This window comes from Littorina saxatilis, linkage group LG7, assembly GCF_037325665.1.
Source record: "Littorina saxatilis isolate snail1 linkage group LG7, US_GU_Lsax_2.0, whole genome shotgun sequence".
Lineage (NCBI taxonomy): Eukaryota > Metazoa > Mollusca > Gastropoda > Littorinimorpha > Littorinidae > Littorina > Littorina saxatilis.
The window spans coordinates 18005832-18029592 of record NC_090251.1 but is presented as its reverse complement, the minus strand read 5'-3'; the positions used below and the strand labels follow the sequence as shown (position 1 = coordinate 18029592).

At 43.4% G+C, this 23761-nt stretch overlaps 1 protein-coding gene across 12 annotated transcripts in view; it reads right to left on the bottom strand.

Moving 5' to 3' along the window:
- Window positions 1–23761, bottom strand: part of LOC138970832 (Na(+)/H(+) exchange regulatory cofactor NHE-RF2-like) — a 102432-nt gene that overhangs the window by 63956 nt on the left and 14715 nt on the right. For 2 of the 12 annotated variants that reach the window (XM_070343379.1, XM_070343381.1), the window contains 2 exons: window positions 2131–2574; window positions 1071–1304 (listed from right to left, as the gene is read on the bottom strand). In XM_070343379.1, the coding sequence (XP_070199480.1) occupies window positions 1071–1304; window positions 2131–2574 (678 nt within the window). Of the gene's footprint in view, window positions 1–1070; window positions 1305–2130; window positions 2575–7365; window positions 8937–23761 lie in introns of those variants that run through there. The other 10 variants (XM_070343377.1, XM_070343374.1, XM_070343373.1 and 7 more) reach the window with 10 other exon arrangements.

Below are 23761 nucleotides of genomic sequence, written 5' to 3'. Positions count from 1 at the left end.
CTACTCCCAAACAACTCTTCTTCTTCGTACATCCCGACCCTACTCCCAAACAACTCTTCTTCTTCGTACATCCCGACCCTACTCCCAAACAACTCTTCTTCTTCGTACATCCCGACCCTACTCCCAAACAACTCTTCTTCTTCGTACATCCCGACCCTACTCCTAACAACTCTTCTTCTTCGTACATCCCGACCCTACTCCCAACAACACTTCTTCGTACATCCCGACCCTACTCCCAACAACACTACTTCTTCATACATCCCGACCCTACTCCCAACAACACTACTTCTTCATACATCCCGACCCTACTCCCAACAACACTACTTCTTCGTACATCCCGACCCTACTCCCAAACAACTCTTCTTCTTCGTACATCCCGACCCTACTCCCAAACAACTCTTCTTCTTCGTACATCCCGACCCTACTCCCAACAACTCGCCCTCCCCTCCCCAACCCATCATGTCCTGTCTTCTGTCCTCTTCTCTCATTTAACACCCTTTCACTTTCCTTAGTGTTCGACTCGTGTTGATCTGTCACAACCCATCCAAACCCCGCCCTCCCCACCCCCTCCTCCCACCCCCTCCTCCCACCTTCCCCGAAACATCTCAACCTATGAGCACCTCAATTTTCTCTCGCTTCCGTGGTTGACTAAATTCAAAAATGAAGAAAAAAACTATAGTTCATTCTTCACTAAAAGACGAACCGTTACCAAGAACAAGAACAAGAGCGGCAAGCACAGACAGACAGACGAACATCATGCGGTCAACACTGTTTTACAGATTGAAAAGCGTTGGTCAGTACACAGGCTACATAGTCCGCCCTTGACCCCTGCAAATATCACAAAGCGCCCGGCCACCACAGTCGTCGTGAATAGTCGGCGACACTGCTGCACAGCGCTGTTAAAAAGATTTTTTTTAAACTAATAAAAAACAAAAGCTGCGCTGTTTAAAAAAAAAAGAAAAAAGAAAAAAAAGCTGCAGAAGATGAGGTCGAGCAAGGACCAGCTACAAAGATACACGCAGAAGGACATTAAAAGCGCTGCTTGATGGCTTTGTGTGTTCCATTATTACCCTCATCATCTGAAAGTGAAAGATTAGGCTCTGGAAGAATTGACTCTTCCACTTGGTGCTCTGCTTCCACTCGTTCTTCCACTTCCACCACCGCCGCTTTCTCGGCCTCCACCGCGTTATAAGACGGGGGCTCGCTTTTGTGGCTGTCCGAGTCTTCTTTGTTCTCCTCGGCCGCTGTCCCTTCTGTGGTGTGTGGGCTGGAGTTTCTGTCCAGTGCTGTATCTGACGAGAGAGCTGTGAGGGATGAAAACAGCTTCCATGCATGCTGTGCTCAGGTCGTAACCTCCTGTGTTAAAATACTGACCTCCTAGACATGAAGATAGCTCTCTGGACCTGCTTTTGTCATCCCCGAAGGTCAAATATAAATTGCTCAATCCCGACCTCCCTTTTTCCCTTCCCCCAGTTTCTACCCCTTTCCTGGAATATTCAGTCCATAGCTGAGTAATGTGTATGACAAAAATAACCAACAGTCCAATACAAACAAATCTACTTCCAAAGCAAAATAATAGTACGACAATGTCACGGGATACATCAAAGCAGTCCGTATACAATGGATATCAAAGCCCGCCTTATGCAGAAAAATTAAATGAATAATAACAAAACCATCTTCTACAAGGATACATAAAAATAAACAAACAACTACATATATACTGATCCTCCAGAGATATTTGGGATACGCTCCGATAATAAACAGCCACCCTACTGATAACATACATTTGCCAAAGAGGAGCTAAAAAATCCGTTCAAATTGACAGTACAGGTATATAAAAAAAACCATATAAAGCAAAATAAAATGAAAAGCAAATCGTTTAAGAGTCATAGCCATCAAACTTCGTAATCACAAACAATGGGGAGATGACTAAACATAAAAAAAAAACTGACAAAACAAACACACAAACAAAAACAAGACCTGTCAACTCACATCGTTTCTCTTTCTCAGTCTCCAAAGTCAACCAACGACACCACACACCGGCACAAAACAACAACAAGAACACCCCCCCCCCCCACACACACAAAAAAACCACACACACAAACACAGATAAACAAAACCATCACTGACCATCTCTAGGCGGCGTGGTGAAGACGATGACATTGGACATGTGCCTGGACACAGTTTGGCCGCGACTCTTGTAGTACTTGTCAGACTCCCGGTCCAGCACCAGCAGCGTGGTCTTGGTCCCTCCAGACTTGATCTTCTGGATGACCACGGAGTGCGTCTGCGACTCGATGTTGTCGCCGTTGACCTCGATGATGCGGTCGTTTTCCTTCAGCCCCCCGACCTCGGCCGGTGAGTCGGGGTCCACGCTGCCGATGTACTGGCCGGGTTTGTCCTTCTCTGCGTGCAGGTTGAAGCCGTAGCCGTCAAAGTCGGGCCACTTGCACAGGTGGCACAGTCGGGGCGGGTAGCGGGAACTCTCGTCCGCATCCCCATTGCCGTTAGTGGTGTCGTCGTAGTTGTAGGAGCCGCTGCTGACGGTGACGGCGGGTTCTGCTTCTGAGGACTCTGTTTAGAGAGAAAGAAAAATGTTTTTAGCTACATGTATTAAGTATCCTAGCACTCGTACAACACAGTTCACTTTCACGTGGATGTGTATGTGTGTATGTGTGTGTGTATGTGTGTGTGTGTGTGTGTGGGGGGGGGGGGGTGGGGCTTGTGTCTGAAAATGTACATACATGAATATGGACTTTATTATTCTCTCTGCTCTATTGTCCTCGCCAATGCTTCTGTTCAAAAACGATACGAATATAGAATCCGTGTGTGCAGGATAAGCCAAACTTTCATCGACACTTTTGGAACGCGGAAGATTATAATCCAATACCAACAAACTGACTAAATGCACAGAGATAAAAAGTAACCCAACACAGGGACAAAACTCACTTCCTGGTTAGTGCTAGTACGCAATAGGAAAGCGCATTTGCCAGCAAAGCATTTAAACAGATTAGTTTGTAAGGTACTCCGCGAAAACAATAAAGGGTTTCCTTTTTTCGTAAGGGAATTATGTATTTCCCAAAACAACTTGCGTTTCCCTGTCATTGCCTGGGGAAAAAAAGGGCGAGTTCCATTTCTATAGTTTGTCACATGTGCGTGATCTTATCAGGGTATGGGTTATCAAAGCACGACACAGGCAAACACAGGCAAACGCCTAGGTCTCGTTACCTTTCCCCAACTCCATCCACGACCGACCACCCAAACCCCCCCCCCCCCCCCCCCCCCCCCGGGACAGGTTTGAGGGATGCCGAGCGAGGACGGGTGAACAAGTAAGAGGTACAGTGTACGAACTTCAGTTAGCGGAACACAATACACGACAGAATGACGAACAACCCAAAATCTATCAACAAGTTTGCAAGTTGCTAAACAGGTTCTCAGCTCTGAAAAGATGGGTCATTTTACACCGTTGAGTGAACACGCACATCAATTCAAATTTAGTCTTTTACGCTTGACCTGTTCACAGAATTAACTTAAGCCTTTTGTATAAACTTTTATATCTATACATATATATGTATCAATTTTTACAATCTGGGGGAGTTTCTCGGCGCAAGAGCTAAGAATAGTAAGTACCAATGTGATCTATACATGGCCAGCCTCAATTCTTCCGCATGATGTGATGTGTTCCCTTACAGAATGCACCCGGCCATCTCCCGAATCTGCCCCCAAGTGAAAGGTAAATCGTAATCACAGGGCTCAAAATTTTAAGTCTTCTTTATGCAGGGACCTGATGAAGGGAGAGAGAGAGGGTTCTTAGAGAGAGAGAGAGAGAGAGAGAGAGAGAGAGGGGGAGAGAGACAGAGAGAGACAGACAGAGAGACAGACAGAGAGAGACAGACAGAGAGAGATAGAGGGGAGAGAGAGAGAAAGAAAGCGAACGAGAATAATCGGGACAGTCACAGAGCGCATAAAGGAAAGGGGTGGGGGGGGGGGGGGGGAGGTGGGGGCACTGGTTGGGGGACGTCTGGAGAAGAGGACACATTTATGGAGTAAACACGGACCTGTCAGGGAAAAACAACCACAGAATAGACAACCACTTAATAATCTGTGGAAGTCGCACATATTTATTGCTTAACTTCAACGTACAGCGTACTCTAGATTCATTAATGATACTTCGATTCTTCTAGTTCTCAGCTCGGCAATAAACGCAATCAGTCAACAGAACAGTCACTAATATCCGCCGCAGTTTCCTCTACCCACACTAGCCCAACTATCTTACATCTTTCCAAACTCACTTTGACTTGTACTTGTAGGACAAAACAAATGTAGCTCAGTACGTCATAAGCTAAAACCCAGAAATTGACGCAGTTATGCTGAGCAAAAACAGATGCGCAGGTCTGCGACCCATATCCGACTTTTGCAATAATTATTCATTACATTGATGTCACAAAACGATTACGGAAGAAACTCCAACCGAAAATCAAGACCAGTCAAGAAACTCTGTGCGCGCGGTATCTAATCCTTCTCCCATGCCAGGGCGTGAAAGTGGAGGGAGGGGGGGGGGGGGGGGGGGGCAGGAACGGGACGAGTATCCATGCATGTAATAGAGACTGACAACCAAAACTGTATTTCTTCTGTGGCAAGATATACATTTCTCAGAACAACGTACAAAAATATTCCATGGCATGCCCACACGAGGTCGTGAGTACCAGACACTGCGTAGACCGCACAATACAGTGCGAACTCTATTTTAAGACCCCCCGATGTAAGACTCGCCTTAATAGAAAACATAAATTTCTCTGATGTTTTCTGCATAGCGTCAGAAAATGTACCTCCATATTAAGACTACCTCCCTTTCGAGAAATACATTTCTCAGACTTTGGGAGGTTTTACTACAGATGTACCACTGTACCAACAAGAGTGCTGACACTACAGTACCCCCCCCCCCCCCCCTCCCAGCACTGGTCGTCAATAGAAGTCGAGTCATTCAAGGCTACAGTGATCGACAAGAAGAAGAAGAAGATTCAAGGCTACACATCCACAGGCACAGGAGACCAACACACACAGGCGACCTCGCAACAACAATATTGATCCGATCACAAACACGCTACTTGTACTGTACTATGTGTCGCTTTCAGTCCGGTTCAACGGTTTCGAAAAGGGAGGCGAGAAAACCCCCATTCAGTCGACCGTAACGGCTCTCTAATCGTACCCTGGGACCTGTAAGTCGGTCCGGTAGCTTTCTTACACAATGCCAGGAGTGTTTCTTTGTGAGTGTCTCCTGGAGTGCTTCGTTTGAAACTTAATTGCGTGTGAAAAGAGAGAGAGAGAGAGAGAGAGAGAGAGAGAGAGAGAGACAGACAGAGAGAGACAGAGAGAGACAGAGACAGAGAGACAGAGACAGAGACAGAGACAGAGAGGCAGAGACAGAGAGAGGGGCAGAGACAGAGGGGCAGAGACAGAGGGGGAGAGGGGGAGAGAGAGAGAGAGAGAGAGAGAGAGAGAGAGAGAGAGAGAGAGAGAGAGAGAGAGAGAGAGACAGACAGACAGACAGACAGACAGACAGAGGAGATTCCAGATAGTGAGATACAGCCGACATTCCACTTTGCTCTTTCATTACTGTTCTTCGGTGCATTCCACTGGGGGGAAAAAGACAAGCAGTCTAAGACATAAATGTGCCTCCCGTCCTTCAAAGAGTGAAAAGAAGAAGACGCAATTCCCCCCCCAAAAAAAGAGAAAGCAGTTTACGCAAGCATATACCCACACACGAATAATAACTATACACCTCACCCTCGTCCTTCACTCCCAACGTAAACAATACATTCCTCAAAACGATTTGCACTGGACCAATCCCTGTCGTTCACCAATGTTCTTCTTGCCATAATTTGCAACCCATACTGTACGCACATTCTTCAGACCTGCAATTTTCCTTCAGCAGTCGTGTCTAAATAACAACCTGTCATGGCTGACTTGAATGCGCGGCGCAAATGACAAAGCTTACTGTTCTGCGCCAGAAAGACATTCAAGGACTTCTGCAACTGGTCAGAGCTTAGTCACAGGTTACCTATAGGTGTAAGATTGGTTAAAACGTAGCATTTTAACCTGGTGGCTTTGTTTTTGGCATTGACTCCACAGTGTATGATCTTTATTCCATGTGGACATTGCGTTAGTCTTACATTAACCAGCAATTAGCGGTAAGACAGTAAGCAGTAATTTGACTTAACGGCTTCGCTCTTCCAGTATTAATTAGGACAACCCATTAATTTAACCATTAGACAGCTGTCATTACTGCACACCTGAGTGACAATTTAGCTTAGCGGCTCTTTCTTTCTTTCTTTCTTTATTTGGTGTTTAACGTCGTTTTCAACCATTCAAGGTTATATCGCGACGGGGAAAGGGGGGAGATGGGATAGGGGAAAGGGGGGAGATGGGCTAGAGCCACTTGTTAATTGTTTCTTGTTCACAAAAGCACTAATCAAAAAATTGCTCCAGGGGCTTGCAACGTAGTACAATATATGACCTTACTGGGAGAATGCAAGTTTCCAGTACAAAGGACTTAACATTTCTTACATACTGCTTGACTAAAATCTTTACAAACATTGACTATATATTCTATACAAGAAACACTCAACAAGGGTAAAAGGAGAAACAGAACCGTGAGTCGCCTCTTACGACATGCTGGGTAGCATCGGGTAAATTCTTTCTCGTCCCAACCAATATGGGACTCCCCCTAACCCGCGGGGGGTAGCTTAGCGGCTCTGTGTTTCTAGATTAACAAAGCGAGTAACAAAATTCGATTTTCGTTGGACTAGAAAAAGTTGATCAATTTAAAACGCTACAGGGAGCCCCTCATAAACAGAAGACGCAATTGAGACGGACCACTTTCACAACAACTCTGTCTGAATAAAGTGACCATTGAAAAGATAACTAAAGAGTCATTGAATCTAAGAAAAATTCAACACAGTCCAACGACAGAAAGGACTACTTATCACCATACAGCAGTAGACTACGTAGCAGATGCCCCCCCTTCCTGTTAAAAGTTAAAACATATTATAAAAAAAAACCCCGTACATTTAAAGAATTTTCGAGGTTGTAATCGGAAGCAAAACAGTATCTTTAAAGTAAGCCGTGAAACTGAGGGCCTCAAGGTGCAAGGCGTCCCCACGGTATAAAAATAGCTTACACACCTCGTCCTGAATATCTTGCATATTTTCCCTCAGGTCGATTTTCAGGTATTACCTCGCCAAAGGCTCGGTAATACCTGAAAATCGACCCTCGGGAAAATATGCAAGATAATCAGAACTCGGAGTGTGTAACCTATATAAACATCATTCAAATTATGCCAAAGAAATCAATTATCTTATCTACCTGTCAAAACTTGCTCATCCTCCGCATCAAGGCCGTTCACGCCTTTGTGACGTGAATGTACTCCGTTATGTCCTGCCAACACTTCCACCCCGAGGGACTTTTCATTCCCAACATCCCCAGTTTTCTCTTCAGAAACATCGCCGTCTTCCACAACTTTTTCATCAACTTCTTTCGCTTCACCGTTTTCACTGTGAACATTTTCGGCCACGATTCCGTTCGATCCTTTTGGGGTGGCGGCAACTTCTTCAACAAGCTCCTTTTTCTCCTCTTTCTCAACGACAAAAGCTGCTTCTGTAACTTCCTTTACAGACTGCTTCTTCTTGTCTTCTGCAGTATCGGAAACCGAAACTTCAACCCCATTCTCCACCATCTTTTCCTGCTGTTCCAAGGTATTAGGACCTGGTTTTCCTCCCCCGTTTTCAACTTCCTTTTTCTCCTCTCCTTTCACGGAATAAGAAGCTGGATCTTTGACTCCATTTGCAACGCCCTGCTCTTCGTCTTTAACGACACCAGTTCCAGAATCTTCAACCTTTTTCGAAATAGCCCCGTTGCCACTCTCTTTCGCGTCGTCTTCAACAGGAGGAGCAGCAGTATCCATGTCTTGGCCATCCTTCCTGACGCCTTCTTCGATCTCCTGCGCGGTAGTGTCGGTGTCTCCTGCAGGCTCCTTGTCCACAGAACTGGATGGAAGCGTAGCGTTGGTGTCCAACTCCACGTCCCCGTTCTCTGAGGATTTGGACGTCTTGATTTTCTTCGACTTGGTTTTCTTCGTCTTGGCTTCTGCTTCTTCGCCAGATATCTTCAACGTAGATTTAGAGTTGCCCATGATTATTTTTGTTGTGGAGTTTCCTTTACACTCACGAAACGTTAGTGCTTAGTTTCTTCAGTTTCACGATGCTTGATTTTACTTCAAAACGCAGTAGTCGAAAACACCAAGTGCAGAAGGGCGGGGTTGAAGTTCCTTTAAAAGTTGGGTGGAAAAGTTCAGATTCGCTGTAATCGACGAACAAAATACGTTGGACAACGACGAAGTCCAAATTTCGTACAGTTTTGGCAAAAACGTTGGAATCCACTACCGTATTCCAATGAACAACCTCACGAACTGCCACACAATCAATGTCTGTCACGGGTCAGTCGTGGAAGCACAGCCCTCAAAATAACTCGCTGCGGATTATACTGGGGGGTGTGCTCAAGTATTCAATGAGGATACGCTTGAGCTGTCTAATCGTGAAAACACAACCTGCAAATTATATAACGAACACGACGAAGCACATCTACACAGAACAATCCCAAATCCAAAGGCAGGCGACCAGTAATGGCAGAGGTTATCAAAATGTATGCGCAGAGTCCTTGGAACACAAACGAAAACTGCAGTACTTCAACTTCAAGCCACAGAATCCGTTTCCATCACTGTGACTGACTCGTTCTAAAAACTCACACTCCCAAAACACAGCCTGCACCAAAACCAACCGGAGACACAAAACTCGATTTTCTTCTTCTTTTATTCTTGAATCCTGTTTGTTGACAGAACAACGTGTGTTTTGAGACTCACGTGTTTCTCAGGCAACCTTCAATTCAACAATGAAAACAACAGCGCGCACTAGAAAAATTCGTCACCAACATCACACACTCAGACGTGCACCATGAAAAACAAGAGACACTGGATTCAACAAAATGATTCTGCGCAACTCGTGCTTCACAAAATGATTCGGCAAGTCACATCCCCGCCAACAAGAGTGGAGAAAAAGAAAGATGAGACAAGAAAAGAGCGCGAGAACAATGAAACGATAAGAATCTCTGACTTCATGCCTGTCTGCGTGTTCGGTCAGCAATGGCAACAAAAAGGGGACAAAATACTCTTCACTGTGGATGGAGAAAGAAAGCGAGAGAGCGAGAGAGAGAAATAAAGTTTCATTGGATTCACAAAACTACTGTCAGCAGCTCGGTAGGAGGTCTTAGATCCCACGCAAAATCACCAAATGTCCTGTCTCTTTGTTTTATTTCACTCTGATGAAATTTGACTCCTTTTTTTCACTGAACAGCTGTCCGCAGACGTCAAAACTCAAATATCTTCGATTGTGTTCTGTTTTATTCCCCAAACATCATTCCTGGGTGTTGTCAAATAGCTTTGATTGTGTTTCTGTTTTATTCCCAAAGCATCATTCCTGAGTATTGTCAAATATCTGTGATTGTCTTCTGTTCTATTCCTAAATCATCACTCCAGAGTGTTATGATGATTGTTTTCAAATTCTACAAGTGGTTTACACAATTCAATGGAATAAGCTTGGACTTGATGTCTCACGTGCGGGTTTTCCCGCTGTGTCTGTTACAACCGTCACCAGACGTCAAATAGTTTTGACAGTCTTCTATTCTTCTCGTAGAAGAAGCACTCTTTGGAAATACAATTGTTTTCAAAATTCAATTAGTGGATTATACAACTGTGAAAAAATCCCCATCAATGACACTCGGATCAGAATAATGTTTTTCAAGGTTAAAATGAACTCCGTTGTCATTTCAAAAATAAAGAGACTGCCAACGTTCCAAAATTCAGAATAAAAAAACAAGAAAGGTAGGTTGTTGGAACGTTTGTTATTGACAAAACAATACATTCACACATATTTCGACCCAACGGTCTTGATATCTGTTTGTCTGTTCACTTAAAAGACCGTTGGGTCGAAATATCTGTGAATGTATTGTTTTGTCAATAACAAACGTTTCAACAACCTACCTTTCTTGTTTTTTGATTCCGTTGTAATTTGATGAGAGAAAGTATCCACAAACGTTGAGCGTTGAACTTTGAACAAAATATAGTCCAAAATCCAGTCCAGAACGCTCGGATCAGATGTTCGCCAAGAACAAATTTACTCTGAAGGAATTTGACGAAATACACACAGAATTTGAGGTATATTTAAGTCCAGAAAACTTGAAAGGACTTAGTAGATGCGTAATAATAAGAAGATGTAAAGTAAAACGCCCATTAAATACCTCTAAAACAGTTTATCTACCCAGTTTTTCTGGTGCAGTCCAATCGACTGTGGGACATTAACTAGACAATTTTAGTTCAAGCTCTACCTCGCGCCACAACTTTCAGTAGACCTATCCGGTGAGTTTATTTTTATATCTGACGCTTCAAACGGGAATGGTATGGCCAGTTAAGTGTCATCTGGTTTTCGGCGAGCTTCAAACACATTGAACAACATTAACCGAAAGGTTTTACGACTATTTTATCTGACCACCAAAATGAAGTTTAGCACCTTGCTCGGCCAAATGGACGAGCTCTAGGAACACAAAACACAACAAAACAACGGGTTTCTCCAACACTTTAGAAGTTGAATTAATGAAAATGAGACACCGACACACAAGCAAGCTTAACCATATCTGCGCTTTTCATAAAAAGAGCACAACGTCACACTGTTGCTGCGTACAACCGTGAAAATGAATTACTTTGCCGTGCTATAAACAAAAGATCCCGACAAACGAAAACAAAGTTAAACCAAAATGAAAAAAGTGGCCAATTCAGTGTTAACGTCTGTTACCGGGGAGGATAGGAAGGGTAGGGGTGAAAATGAAATGCGTGACATTTACACTGATCTCAGTGCATCAAAACACACATGTACACGTACACACACAGGCCCTTTGTCACACACACACACACACACACACACACACACACACACACACACACTCGCACACACACACTCGAACACACACACACACACACACACACACTCAAACAACACACACACACACACAAACACAAGCACGCACACACACACACACACACACACACACACACACAAACACACACGCACCTACACAAGTGGGAAGGGAGACAGACAGAGCACTCTCAACAGCACTTTGCCACTTTATTTTGCGTCCAATCGAAATCTTATACAATCCATTCATTTCAAGTGTTTTGCTGTTTTGCATCAAAACCACCAAGTGCGGTATTATAGAAGTCACACATAGATGGTGGCTAAGTGTCCTTGTTGAACCCCGTGACCTTTTGAAAGCGAGAGAGCACTTCCGACCCCTCCCAACTTAGGGACAAAGACCTTGTGAATTTCCATTTTAAAATATGCCAGCCATTCTCAAAATCGCCGGCCGGTGAAAACAAACCAATGCAAATGTCAGGTTAAAAGAACTTCGTGTATGTTCAAGTTTTGACATACCCATCCCCTCCCCTCTGCCCGTAAACAGAGGACAGTAAAAACAAACAAGTCGCGTAAAGCGAAAATACAATATTTAGTCAAGTAGCTGTCGAACTCACAGAATGAAACTGAACGCAACGCAACGCAGCAAGACCGTATACTCGTAGCATCGTCACTCCACCGCCCGTGGCAAAGGCAGTGCCCGTGGAATTGACAAGAAGAGCGGGGTATTCGTTGCGCTGAGAAGGATAGCACGCTTTTCTGTACCTCTCTTCGTTTTAACTTTCTGAGCGTCTTTTTAATCCAAACATATCATATCTATATGTTTTCGGAATCAGGAACCGACAAGGAATAAGATGAAAGTGTTTTTAAATTGATTTCGAAAAAAAAAATTTGATAATAATTTTTATATATTTAATTTTCAGAGCTTGTTTTTAATCCGAATATAACATATTTATATGTTTTTGGAATCAGTAAATGATGAAGAATAAGATAAACGTAAATTTGAATCGTTTTATAAATTTTTATTTTTTTTTTACAATTTTCAGATTTTTAATGACCAAAGTCATTAATTAATTTTTAAGCCACCAAGCTGAAATGCAATACCGAAGTCCGGGCTTTGTCGAAGATTACTTGACCAAAATTTCAACCAATTTGGTTGAAAAATGAGGGCGTGACAGTGCCGCCTCAACTTTCACGAAAAGCCGGATATGACGTCATCAAAGACATTTATCAAAAAAATGAAAAAAAAACGTTCGGGGATTTCATACCCAGGAACTCTCATGTCAAATTTCATAAAGATCGGTCCAGTAGTTTAGTCTGAATCGCTCTACACACACACACAGACACACAGACACACGCACATACACCACGACCCTCGTTTCGATTCCCCCTCGATGTTAAAATATTTAGTCAAAACTTGACTAAATATAAAAAACAAAAAAACATTCTTTTTTGTAAGACCTTCCTTTCCCCCACTGCTGGCTCATGACTTCTGTACATTTCCTTCCTCCCTTGTGAAGGTACAGTATGACTTTCTCACATTTTGTATGGTCTTGTAAGCAGGGTAGCACTGTATATCTACTGTTAGGTCAACAAACAAAAATAGCCTGTTTACGGTAACCCGACCGACCCTATTTTTTTCGCGCGACCCTAGACTTTTTTTTGGCATTAGGAAAAAAAATAAAAATAAAAAAATAACGTAAAAATATGGTTTTTTGGGAAAAAAAAAAAATCCCGACCTACCGACCCTATTTGTTTGGCCTATGTTACCGTAAACAGACCTCTTTTTTTGGCCTTATGGCTGGTAAATAACAGTCATACGTTGCAGTCGCAGCCTACGAAACGCAAACGACGAAGAAGACGACAAGCCTTGATGTCTATCACAGGTAGCGTGACACAGGTGACACACGGCGGAGTGCAAACGCGAGGTGCACCTCCCGGCCACTTCCCTTCTGTTTGGCTCCTCCGATCCCGCTCAGGGCCCTCCGAGTCAGTGCACAGCCATCTGCAAACACCGGGCCAGCTTCTTGCCTTGCTTCTCTGTGGATTTACTCTGTTTGGGGAGAGGAATACACGCGGCTTTTATCGTTGAGGAAGGACGTTTTTTCCGCTTGTTTTTGATGAGCTTTGTCTTGTGCTTTCGCCCCGCGGTTCTTCTTCTTCGCTTCCTGTCCCAGCAGCCACTGACTTGGTGACAGGTGGAGTGGGGCTGACATTATATATGGCTGTATTTTGAGTAATCGATGGCCAAACAGGTAACTTCTGGGCGTCATTGCGCTTATCACCTTCTCCTTGGCTGCGACCCGATGCAATGTGACATCAGAGTTGTCCTCTACAGTTCTGTCTTGCTGTCCAAAGAAATGAGCGTGTTGTGGGACTGTATACAAATCCTGATTTGAATTCAACGCTTATCGCCTGTCACTACGATCTTGCACTGACAATGTCGGTTTGCTGCAATTGGTATTTTCATAATAGACGATTTTTGGAAATAACTGTATGGGTTGTGAAAGAGTGAATACCCTTGCTTTTCCTCTGACAAATAACTTCACACGTGCTCCTGTCCACGTGTTTCCGACACACCCCTCGCTAGTGATTGGCCCTTCCAGTGTTTGTCCGAGTAAAAAGCAAGGGCATTTACTTTGTCACAAGACCCCATTCAAACTCAACAGTTATTTTCGGAATTCGTCTATAATGAAGCTACTCATTCCACGGCCGTCTATAATGAAGCTACTCATTCCACGGCCGAACGCTTACAATTGTCACGCAAACATAGTCTGAGCTGACAACAAGACAAGTGACCTCAGCAAGCAAAATGTTCGGAGGCAAACATGTAAAAAGCAGTGCATACCTGACTGGTGTTTTTTTGGTTTCAGCCCAAGCTTTACACCGTCGCGTCACCGAGAACAATGCACACTCGCCCTCTACTACGATTAGGCGCCCTCGGGGGAATTTGTGCGTTTACTTTGTCTTAGTCGACAGGGGAGAATTACCTAGGTCAGGAACGGCAAGCTTTATCGTTTCTTTTTCACATACCTGCATTTTACTCCCGTCTACTTCTTGTGTGTCTTTACATACTTCACACAGGTATGTCTATTTTCAGTAAAGGCATGACTATGAAAACTGAATTTAGTGAATACCCTCTTCAAGAAACAAAGAAATGCTTACAAAGACAAATCACCTGAGAGTAAGAACACACACCGACACACACGCAAACCAGGGACCCATATTTATGCACAAAGTCCCAAGAGAGAGAGAGAGAGAGAGAGAGAGAGAGACTCGCAGGCTGCATTGTTTTTACACCACACTGGTACTACCGCGGGTTAACTCCCCTTGAAACCAACTTGGACAAGGGCGACAATGCAAATACCAGGTCAGCGTTTTTGTCCCCCCTGTATGCTAATTAGCACATAACATCCCCTGCCTGGAAGCTCAGGTGCTGTCACGCCGAGGAACGTAAACTTCCACCACCCCCATCACCCCTTGCCCCTCCATCCCCTTTTTGACCTTCAAAGTCGACGAGTGAAAAACGCACCGATGAGAACCCGTGAAAAGCGGCACAGGTGCAAAAGTAAAACAACACAAGGAACAGTATATCAATCAATCAATATGAGGCTTATATCGCGCGTATTCCGTGAGTACAGTTCTAAGCGCAGGGATTTTTATTTTTTTATTTTCTTATTTTATTTTATTTTTTATGCAATTTATATCGCGCACATATTCAAGGCGCAGGGATTTATTTATGCCGTGTGAGATGGAATTTTTTTACACAATACATCACGCATTCACATCGGCCAGCAGATCGCAGCCATTTCGGCGCATATCCTACTTTTCACGGCCTATTATTCCAAGTCACACGGGTATTTTGGTGGACATTGTTTATCTATGCCTATACAATGTTGCCAGGAAAGACCCTTTTGTCAATCGTGGGATCTTTAACGTGCACACCCCAATGTCGTGTACACGAAGGGACCTCGGTTTTTCGTCTCATCCGAAAGACTAGCACTTGAACCCACCACCTAGGTTAGGAAAGGGGGGAGAAAATTGCTAACGCCCTGACCCAGGGTCGAACTCGCAACCTCTCGCTTCCGAGCGCAAGTGCGTTACCACTCGGCCACCCAGTCCAATATCAGCGTGGATTGAATCAATCACAAGATCAGCTCAAGAACACTAAATATATTAAAAAAAAAAAGATTTACGACAAAAAAAGTACGCTAAACATTCTAACATAGCATTGATCCGGGAATTCGCGGACGTACCTTATACGACTCAGTTTATAATGTTAATGCTACAGTTGCAACGATTTCTGGGTTCTGTATTGAAATGTAAAAGACACTCTCTTGTAAATGCAATAAGGTCCAGTTTTAATGCACACATATGAGTTTCGTGTGTTTTCTGATCAATGTCATCATGACAGTCACTCAACATTATCAATACTCAAATACAATCTTTACACCGCAAGAACGAAGGCAAGACTTGGGGCTGTATGCAGGTGTAGAGTTAAGAGATTTCAATCCGGGATAAGTGCAATGTCGGTACAGTTTATTTCGGACTAAAGTCTCTAACCTCGACTCCTGCATTCTGGCCCAGAGATCTACAAAAGCAAAATATAGATTGGGGAGGCGGCACGCAAGCAATCGAAGACCACTTCCAACAACATGCCTGGGATATATTCAAACTCTTATTTTGCCACAAACATATAACCGCTTCCGCCACACGGCCTAGCGAGTGCACGACATCACTTGAAGACGACAATTCTCCAATACACTACGACACACTGTTGACCCGTGACGCCTGGTTTTGTAACCTAGTCCTCGTTACGCCCGACTTGAAAGGCACACTCCTTCCCCCGTCATCAGTTCGGCTCACCGTCTGACATCCGGCCAAGCCTTTACATGGGATAAGACTATCCCTCCACTTGGTCATACATGTATATTTCAAATAAATAGCCTAGGTTAACTCTGTTCCCATTTAAAGCGTTTTAATGCTCTTTTTGTTGTTGTTAAGTTTTAACAAAACAAACTTCTTTTTTTCTTGGTGGGGGGGATTTATTTCGTTAAAAGGTAATTAATTCACCCCCCCCCCCCCACCCCTATAAAAACAAAAGAGCCAACTCGTAGACTGCAAGAAGTCAGGGTGTTGATTTTTGTTATGTGTCCAAATCGATGGATGGTCTTATTTAAAATTCTGGCCAGATATGAGATGGATATAGCCAAACTTATTTCATCACCGGCTTCCAAAGTAGGGAATGGTACAACATCCAGCGTAACAACAACTTGGATTAGAAAACTGGCGTAACGCGTCAAGGGCATTATAAATCGTCAAGCGTTTGTGAAAAGATTTCTTCTTGTGTATCTGGACTTGTTTTATTGATGCGCTTCTTTCCACTCCTTTCTCCCATCCTGGCGGCACAAATCCTTTTATTCTGCTGTATGTTGGCAAAACACTTGGTGTTCCTCTTATCCTGGAAATCACGTGGCATATCTACCTATGTTTTGTTTAATTCAGCGTTTTGATTCTTTCTCTCACAATAGCGTCATGCGTGGGAGCGTGCGTTCGTGTGCGTTTCTCTCTATTACAATGTCTGCATTTGTCTGTGGGCGCTTGTGTGTGCATGCTTCTGTGTGCACTAGTATATTGTTTTTATATACGAAAATATTGACAGTAAAGAAACATTAAAACTGATCCTTAAACATTAACCATCCGCTTACACCACACATAGCGCCAGAAGGAACATCGATAACAAAAACCAAAAAACACTGTATCCATTGAATCTTTGCCTTAGGGATCTTCGTAAGATATACACACATCCGAAAGGCTCAACTTCCAAATCCTTACTGTGGATAGTGTAGATGTATGTTTGCATGATTTCAAAACGCTTTACAAAGGGATAACACCGGACTTAAGAATATAAACAGTTCTGAAAAAGAGATCAGATCGGATTTACTAAGCAGGGTTTTGCCTGGGAGAAAAAGGCATTGGAACATGTCCCCCTCAACTAAATTCGGATGGGACACAGTCGAAGGCAACAAGCGTCAAAGATGCATGTACGCGTTTTGGACCAAAGATGCAAAATGGTGCAATATGGTGCCATCAGCCGCTGTATCGTGTTATCTCCGTAGACGTGTACGTGTACGTGTGTGTGTGTGTGTGTGTGTGTGTGTGTGTGTGTGTGTGCGTGCGTGCGTGTGTGTGCGTAATCTTATGTAAAGTGTTACTGTGTACATTTGGTGGCGCAGTGGTACGTAATCTCAATGCGCCCTTTGACGCACTGAAGAGATTGTGATGGGACATTTTTAGATTTAATACGCCAATGGCGCAGGGCGCACTAGTAGACGAAACTCTGCTAAGATAAAGAATTTAGAAGAAAAAAAGGGATGAGGTCCGATTCACATAGATAAACAATCATCAAAACAACATTGAACATGTGTGAGCTCGTTGGTATTAGTGTAGGAGCTGCGTCTTTTCATCTGCCTATTGGCCCCTATCACCGTCTCAAATCTGGTCCATGATTGGACTGATCGGGGCAAGTCTTCAGTTTTGACTACTATTACTAACAGCGATCCAAGAAAACAGAGGAAAAAAATACATTTCTTTCGACAAATCAGTTTCAACATGAAAAGCCTTCATCTTTCATTGGTATCTTCCCTACTCAGAAAACCACTCAGTAATTAATACAACTGAATCACCACAGAATCTATAGTAATAAAAACCACCAATTCAGCGCCACAAACATCCCCCCCCCCTTTCTTTCTTTCTTTATTTGGTGTTTAACGTCGTTTTCAACCACGAAGGTTATATCGCGACGGGGGAAGGGGGGAGATGGGATAGAGCCACTTGTCAATTGTTTCTTGTTCACAAAAGCACTAATCAAAAATTTGCTCCAGGGGCTTGCAACGTAGTACAATATATTACCTTACTGGGAGAATGCAAGTTTCCAGTACAAAGGACTTAACATTTCTTACATACTGCTTGACTAAAATCTTTACAAAAATTGACTATATTCTATACAAGAAACACTTAACAAGGGTAAAAGGAGAAACAAAATCCGTTAGTCGCCTCTTACGACATGCTGCCTCCCCCCCCCCCCCCCCCCCCCCCTCTCCCCCTCCAACATCAGAACACAAACAGAATATCAATCAATCAGTTCAATGTGTATGCAACCAAGGTGACCTGGCAGGTCCGTACACAACTCGACTATTGGCGGTTCTCTCCGCGAGTATTTGTATTCTACGATCACTGACTATGGTCTTCGATTATCTGGTCTGATTTGTTAGTTGCTCCTGATGTTCGATCGATGTTAAAGTTTTCCTGACAAGGAAGACACAGTTCAAAAACTGAATATGTGTTCGTGTTTTTTGAACAGTTTTGTAGCTGTTTCCGAAGTTCGATCGCTGTTATTCAGGTTCCTGTGAACAACAACAAAAATAAACAAAAAGATGGCGAGAGGAAAACACAACTGAAAATGTTCGAAAACTGATTTAATCTATCTCAAATTGTCTGGTTTGATTTGTATCTGGTTCAGGTTACCGTTTCCTGACACGGAAGGAAAGAAAACGCAGGAAGAAGATTTTATTACTGACTTGTTTGATATAAGGCTCTTATTAAAGGTACACTCAGCTTCCCGTAAGTCATCAGTTTCTGGTCACAGACACTGTCAGGATTTGACACACAGTACAAACACCCTTTCGTTTAAACACTCACCGCTTGAGAGCATCCTAGGTGCCCTCCGTAAAGAGAGAGCATTTTTCAAAGAATGTATTTTTGCGTGGCCAGACGGATTGTCTAACCCACAATCGGACGCCTCGTTTTGGCGCTAGAACTAATTTTAAAATATAAATAATAATTGACAGCTTGGTACACAAACATTCTTAAATCATAAAAGAATTCTTTTTTCATCAAGACAAGATCAGTACAATTCGAAGTTTTGAAAGTTTGAAAAAAGGGAGCCCGGAAGCGTGTCACGCAAGGTCGTGTTTCCAGTAGCAGATGAACGTTCTGCATAGCGCTTGCTTGTTTGAAGCCAACCGCCGCCGATAAGTTCGTGTGACTCGCAGCCGTTTGTTGCGTTTTAGATTCAGAGGTACACAATAACGTGCTATTGCAGATACAGCGAGTCGCATTATAATCACAAACTGACAACTAAATTGTGAGAGAAAAAAAAGGAAAGTGGGTCACACTGGTTCACGATGGCTCAGGGGTAAAATAAACCACGACATCTCGAGTGTGGTTACGCAAGCTAAATAGCCATTCAAACGAACTGTGTCATTTAATACTAGTACATGCTGTTGTAAGTGTGTTCCATAAGGTTATAACTGCTTTTTTCGTGAGAAGATTTAAATCGTTCTGTAAATCATTTTGAGGCAGACTGGGCCTTTAATGTATGTATTTTGACAGTTAAATACATCAAGAGATAAGAGAGAATATGTTTCCGTGTACCGGCAGGACTATATTTGTCAGGAAGTAAACAAGATAATTGAATGATACTTACTACTGTCAATGAGCACGTACACGCACGCATCACAAGCCAAATAGTAGTATAACGCTATTGTGTCAGAAGCCACTGACAGCAAAGAAGATTTATTAACCACCGGATCAATAACAACGAATGACATACCGCTGCTAAGATGCCACTGGCACGAACAGCGTTGATGTGAAAATCGGGGGTGGAGAGACGGGAGGGGAGGGGGGGGGAGGTGGAGAGAGGGGTGGGGGCGGGAGAATAGACGTGTTCCACTTACGACCAGATAATGGTTTTAGCAGATGATGCTTTTGTGGTCGGTAAGTTTGGAAATTAATGCGTAGCTCGCGCACGCGCAACGACACACGCTCGTCTATCTGTACTCATTATAACAAAAGCCTGTCTTACTCCAATTTGATGAATTGCGTCCGGTCAAACCCAGAAAAACCATGCTGAGTTCATCACGCAAACCCTACTCGAAGGTCAAGGTCACCTGCTATCACTTACAAGAGCTTATTTGGCGGTCGTACGCGACAAATCTACCGCGCATTCAGAACAACCACAGTAAAAGGATATCTTCTTCTTGGTGTTTGCAGGCAAATAAATTGGGGGCCAAAAAATACACAAATTAAAAATTAAAAAAACACGAAAAATGTGCATCATCAGCACAAGTTCTCATCAGTCCAGCCGCAAGCAAACAAACTGATGATGTACATATTGAACCGGTAAACACTTTAACAGACCGCTAGTCTATTTACAGGCGTGCCCTGGGTCTGGCCCAGTATCGGCTTGCACAGACAGAATGGTCAATCAGTGAGGTGGGCACATAGGGGATCGGTCAGACAAATGAACAAATGCAGACAATGGAATAGAAAAAGGCCAAAAAGGAGGAAGTGCGGTTTGCCAAATCCAACATAAAACAACATTTAGATGTTCTCAGTTTTTCTTAACCCAGATGTAAGAGAACAAGGGGAATTGATTTATACATGAGGAGTGTTGCTTCCAGCTTCAAAATCAATTTAATGTGTCTATTTTTCATTTCCATCATGAACACCCAGAGTGGTTCAAAATGATGAATTCCTCCAATTCTCATGCCTGCAAATGAACAAAAATTCAACCAAAGACAGTTTTTTTTTTATGTAACCTTACAATGGCTGGATAGGGAGTGTAGAAGGTGCATAGCACGCCAATAGTAAAGGAGAGTAAAACAAACCACTAGTCTTATGCTCACATGTTATCCAACGCGCGTTCATAAGCAGACACACGAACAGTATAAATCTACAAAGGAAATGCAACAATGGTAACAAGCAAACTGCTGCACCATTTCAGAATGTTGTGGACGTGACTCAGTCTTCAGGAAGTTCCCGAGGGCGGGAATGTAGCTCAGTCAGTAGCGCGCTGGATTTGTATCCAGTTGGCCGCTGTCAGCGTGAGTTCGTCCCCACGTTCGGCGGGAGATTTATTTCTCAGAGTCAACTTTGTGTGCAGACTCTCCTCGGTGTCCGAACACCCCCGTGTATACACGCAAGCACAAGATCCTGTAATCCATGTCAGAGTTCGGTGGGTTATAGAAACACGAAAATACCCAGCAAGCTTCCTCCGAAAGCGGCGTATGGCTGCCTAAATGGCGGGGTAAAAACGGTCATACAGGTAAAAGACGTGGGAGTTTCAGCCCATGAACGAACAAACAAAGGAAGTTCCCGGACTCCCTTGATACTTATAAAGAACATAAAACCATTCGTAACAAAACGAAATTTCCTGATCGATTCCAAGAAGTTTAGCACTGAAATGTGTTAGCGGCACATCTTCCGACGGTATATTTCCCAACTGTTGTTGTCTGCTGAATGACAAATACATTCCACAACCCCGTGCTAAAAGAGGCGTCTCTCCAATCCTCCGTCCCCTGGTGTTTGTTTAGATTGTAACAACCTGTACCAGTTGCCTGTTCTTAACATGGGACAGGGATGTTCAACCAACTTAAACACACACACACACACACACACACACACACACACACACACACACACACACACACACACACCATGGTGTTTGTTTTGATCGTAACAACCTCAGTGTACCAGTTGTCTGTTCCTAAGATGGGACAGGGATGCTCAACCAACAAAACACACACACACACACACACACACACACACACACACACACACACACACACACACACACACACACACACACACACACACAACATGGTGTTTGTTTTGATGGTAACAACCTGTACCAGTTACCTGTTCCTAGGATGGGACAGGGATGCTCAACCAACAAAACACACCACACACACAACATGGTCAAAAACTACCAAACGCAGTCAGCAAACAATACAGGCACTAATTGCATGATTCTATCTTCTATGCTACTGGACAGCAAACGACAGACAGACACGTGCACGCACACGTACGTACACACACACACACACACACACACACACTCACTCAAAACACACATAACAAAATCAAGGCAAAATAAAATAAACAAGAAAAAAAGTTTTAAAAAAGTAAAAAGAAAGAACAAAACACCTCCCTTTCTCACTCTCAACCCTTCCTGGGTCACCGTGCCACCAAACCCAACACAAGACAAAGAGACGAACAGAATAACAAGGGGGGAGAGAGGGTGGTGCAAGGGAGAACGGAATTCCACAAACAACAATTAAATTGCAAGGGGACTACAGAGGCAGTGAGTGTGTGCTAGGTGCATCTGTTCAACAGCTCATCCATCCCTTCTCTCGCATTCTCTCGCGACGCCCACAGCCCGGGTTCAAGGGCCACGAGACAACCAGGGGCGACAAACGCGCAAGGAAAGATCGCGGACACACAACTGCTCCTGATCAATGTGTGCGCAGCTTGTTAGTTTCAAGCAACACATCTGTATTTTTTCTACTTTTCTGTGAAAAAAAAAAAAAAGAGAAGAAAATCACCCCTTTTGTTGCAGTTTAAGTGTTTTTTTTCTTCTTTTTTTCTTTTTTTTTTAAACGTGAGATGGGTCATGTTTGATGTTTCCTTCAACCGTTTTCTGTCTCTTGCCTTCTTTGTGTATGTACTTCTTTTTTTGTTTCTGCTTTGATGAGGGAATGAATCAGTTCCGATGTTTTTTTCTTGCGACCTTTGCGTTTCTTGCTTAGAACTTCCTCTTTTCCCCTCTCTATTCTTCATGTTTTTGTTTTGCGTGTCACAGGAATGGCCTATTTGTACTTGTCTCTCTATTTGTAGAAAGAATGGCTTCTTTGTTAAACACAAGCGACAATTAACATGTTTACAAAAAAACACTAATGGCCCAACCTGGCCCTTCTTCTTCTTCTTCTTCTTCTTCTTCTGCGTTCGTGGGCTGAAACTCCCATGTACACTCGTGTTTTTTGCACGAGTGGAATTTTACGTGTATGACCGTTTTTTACCCCGCCATTTAGGCAGCCATACGCCGCTTTCGGAGGAGCCTGGCCCTTTATTTTCCCACTATTTTTGTCCTCTACCACTACCAGCCAAATGAGCCAACTCCATGCATTCCACCCCCCCCCCCCCCCCCACGCAGACACACACACACTGCCACACACACACACACCTCCCCCATCCTTAACATGATAAACAGACCACCTTCATCGTTTGTAAGGAGAGAAAAAAAGGAAGAAGATCATTCAATCTAAGAATTAAAAACAAAAAAAGTAAAAGAAAACCCATCCCATTTAGCTACCGCATTCATCGACAATCCCAATTTGGTTATTCGCGATTCACACGAAAGTCAGATGACAATCTTTCTATTATTATCAATCAGAAGAAACGAATAGAAATGACGTATTTTCAGGAAAACACAAGCTTGCCCCTAGTTTATTTCTCCAAAAGGAAATGACACCGACAGAGAGTTCGTTGCAACTTGTCGACGTAATTTTAATTGTATACCTTTATGTAAACACGAATCCGGCTCTACCATAAAAAATGTGATAAGGAAGTCGTCTCTCTTTTCTTCTACACTAGTCGTGCTAGTCCTTTCCCAACCGGTATCTCTTGAAAAGAAAGTCTTGTATCGCGCAGAGAACCGGTCACCCTCCGGCACTAATTAGTCTAATCAAACCTAAAACACAGTGATTACATTTGTCCGAATAAACACACCAGCAACGGTCGAACAAAACATCAGTATGACCGACTACCGGTTTCATTTTCGGTATTTAGAGAAACATTACCGGTAAATTAACAAATAATTCCGGTTAACGCAATTTCTGTTTCAACAGTACCTTTTACTACGATTAGTCTGATGTCTATGTAACACATTTTTCTGGTGTCGT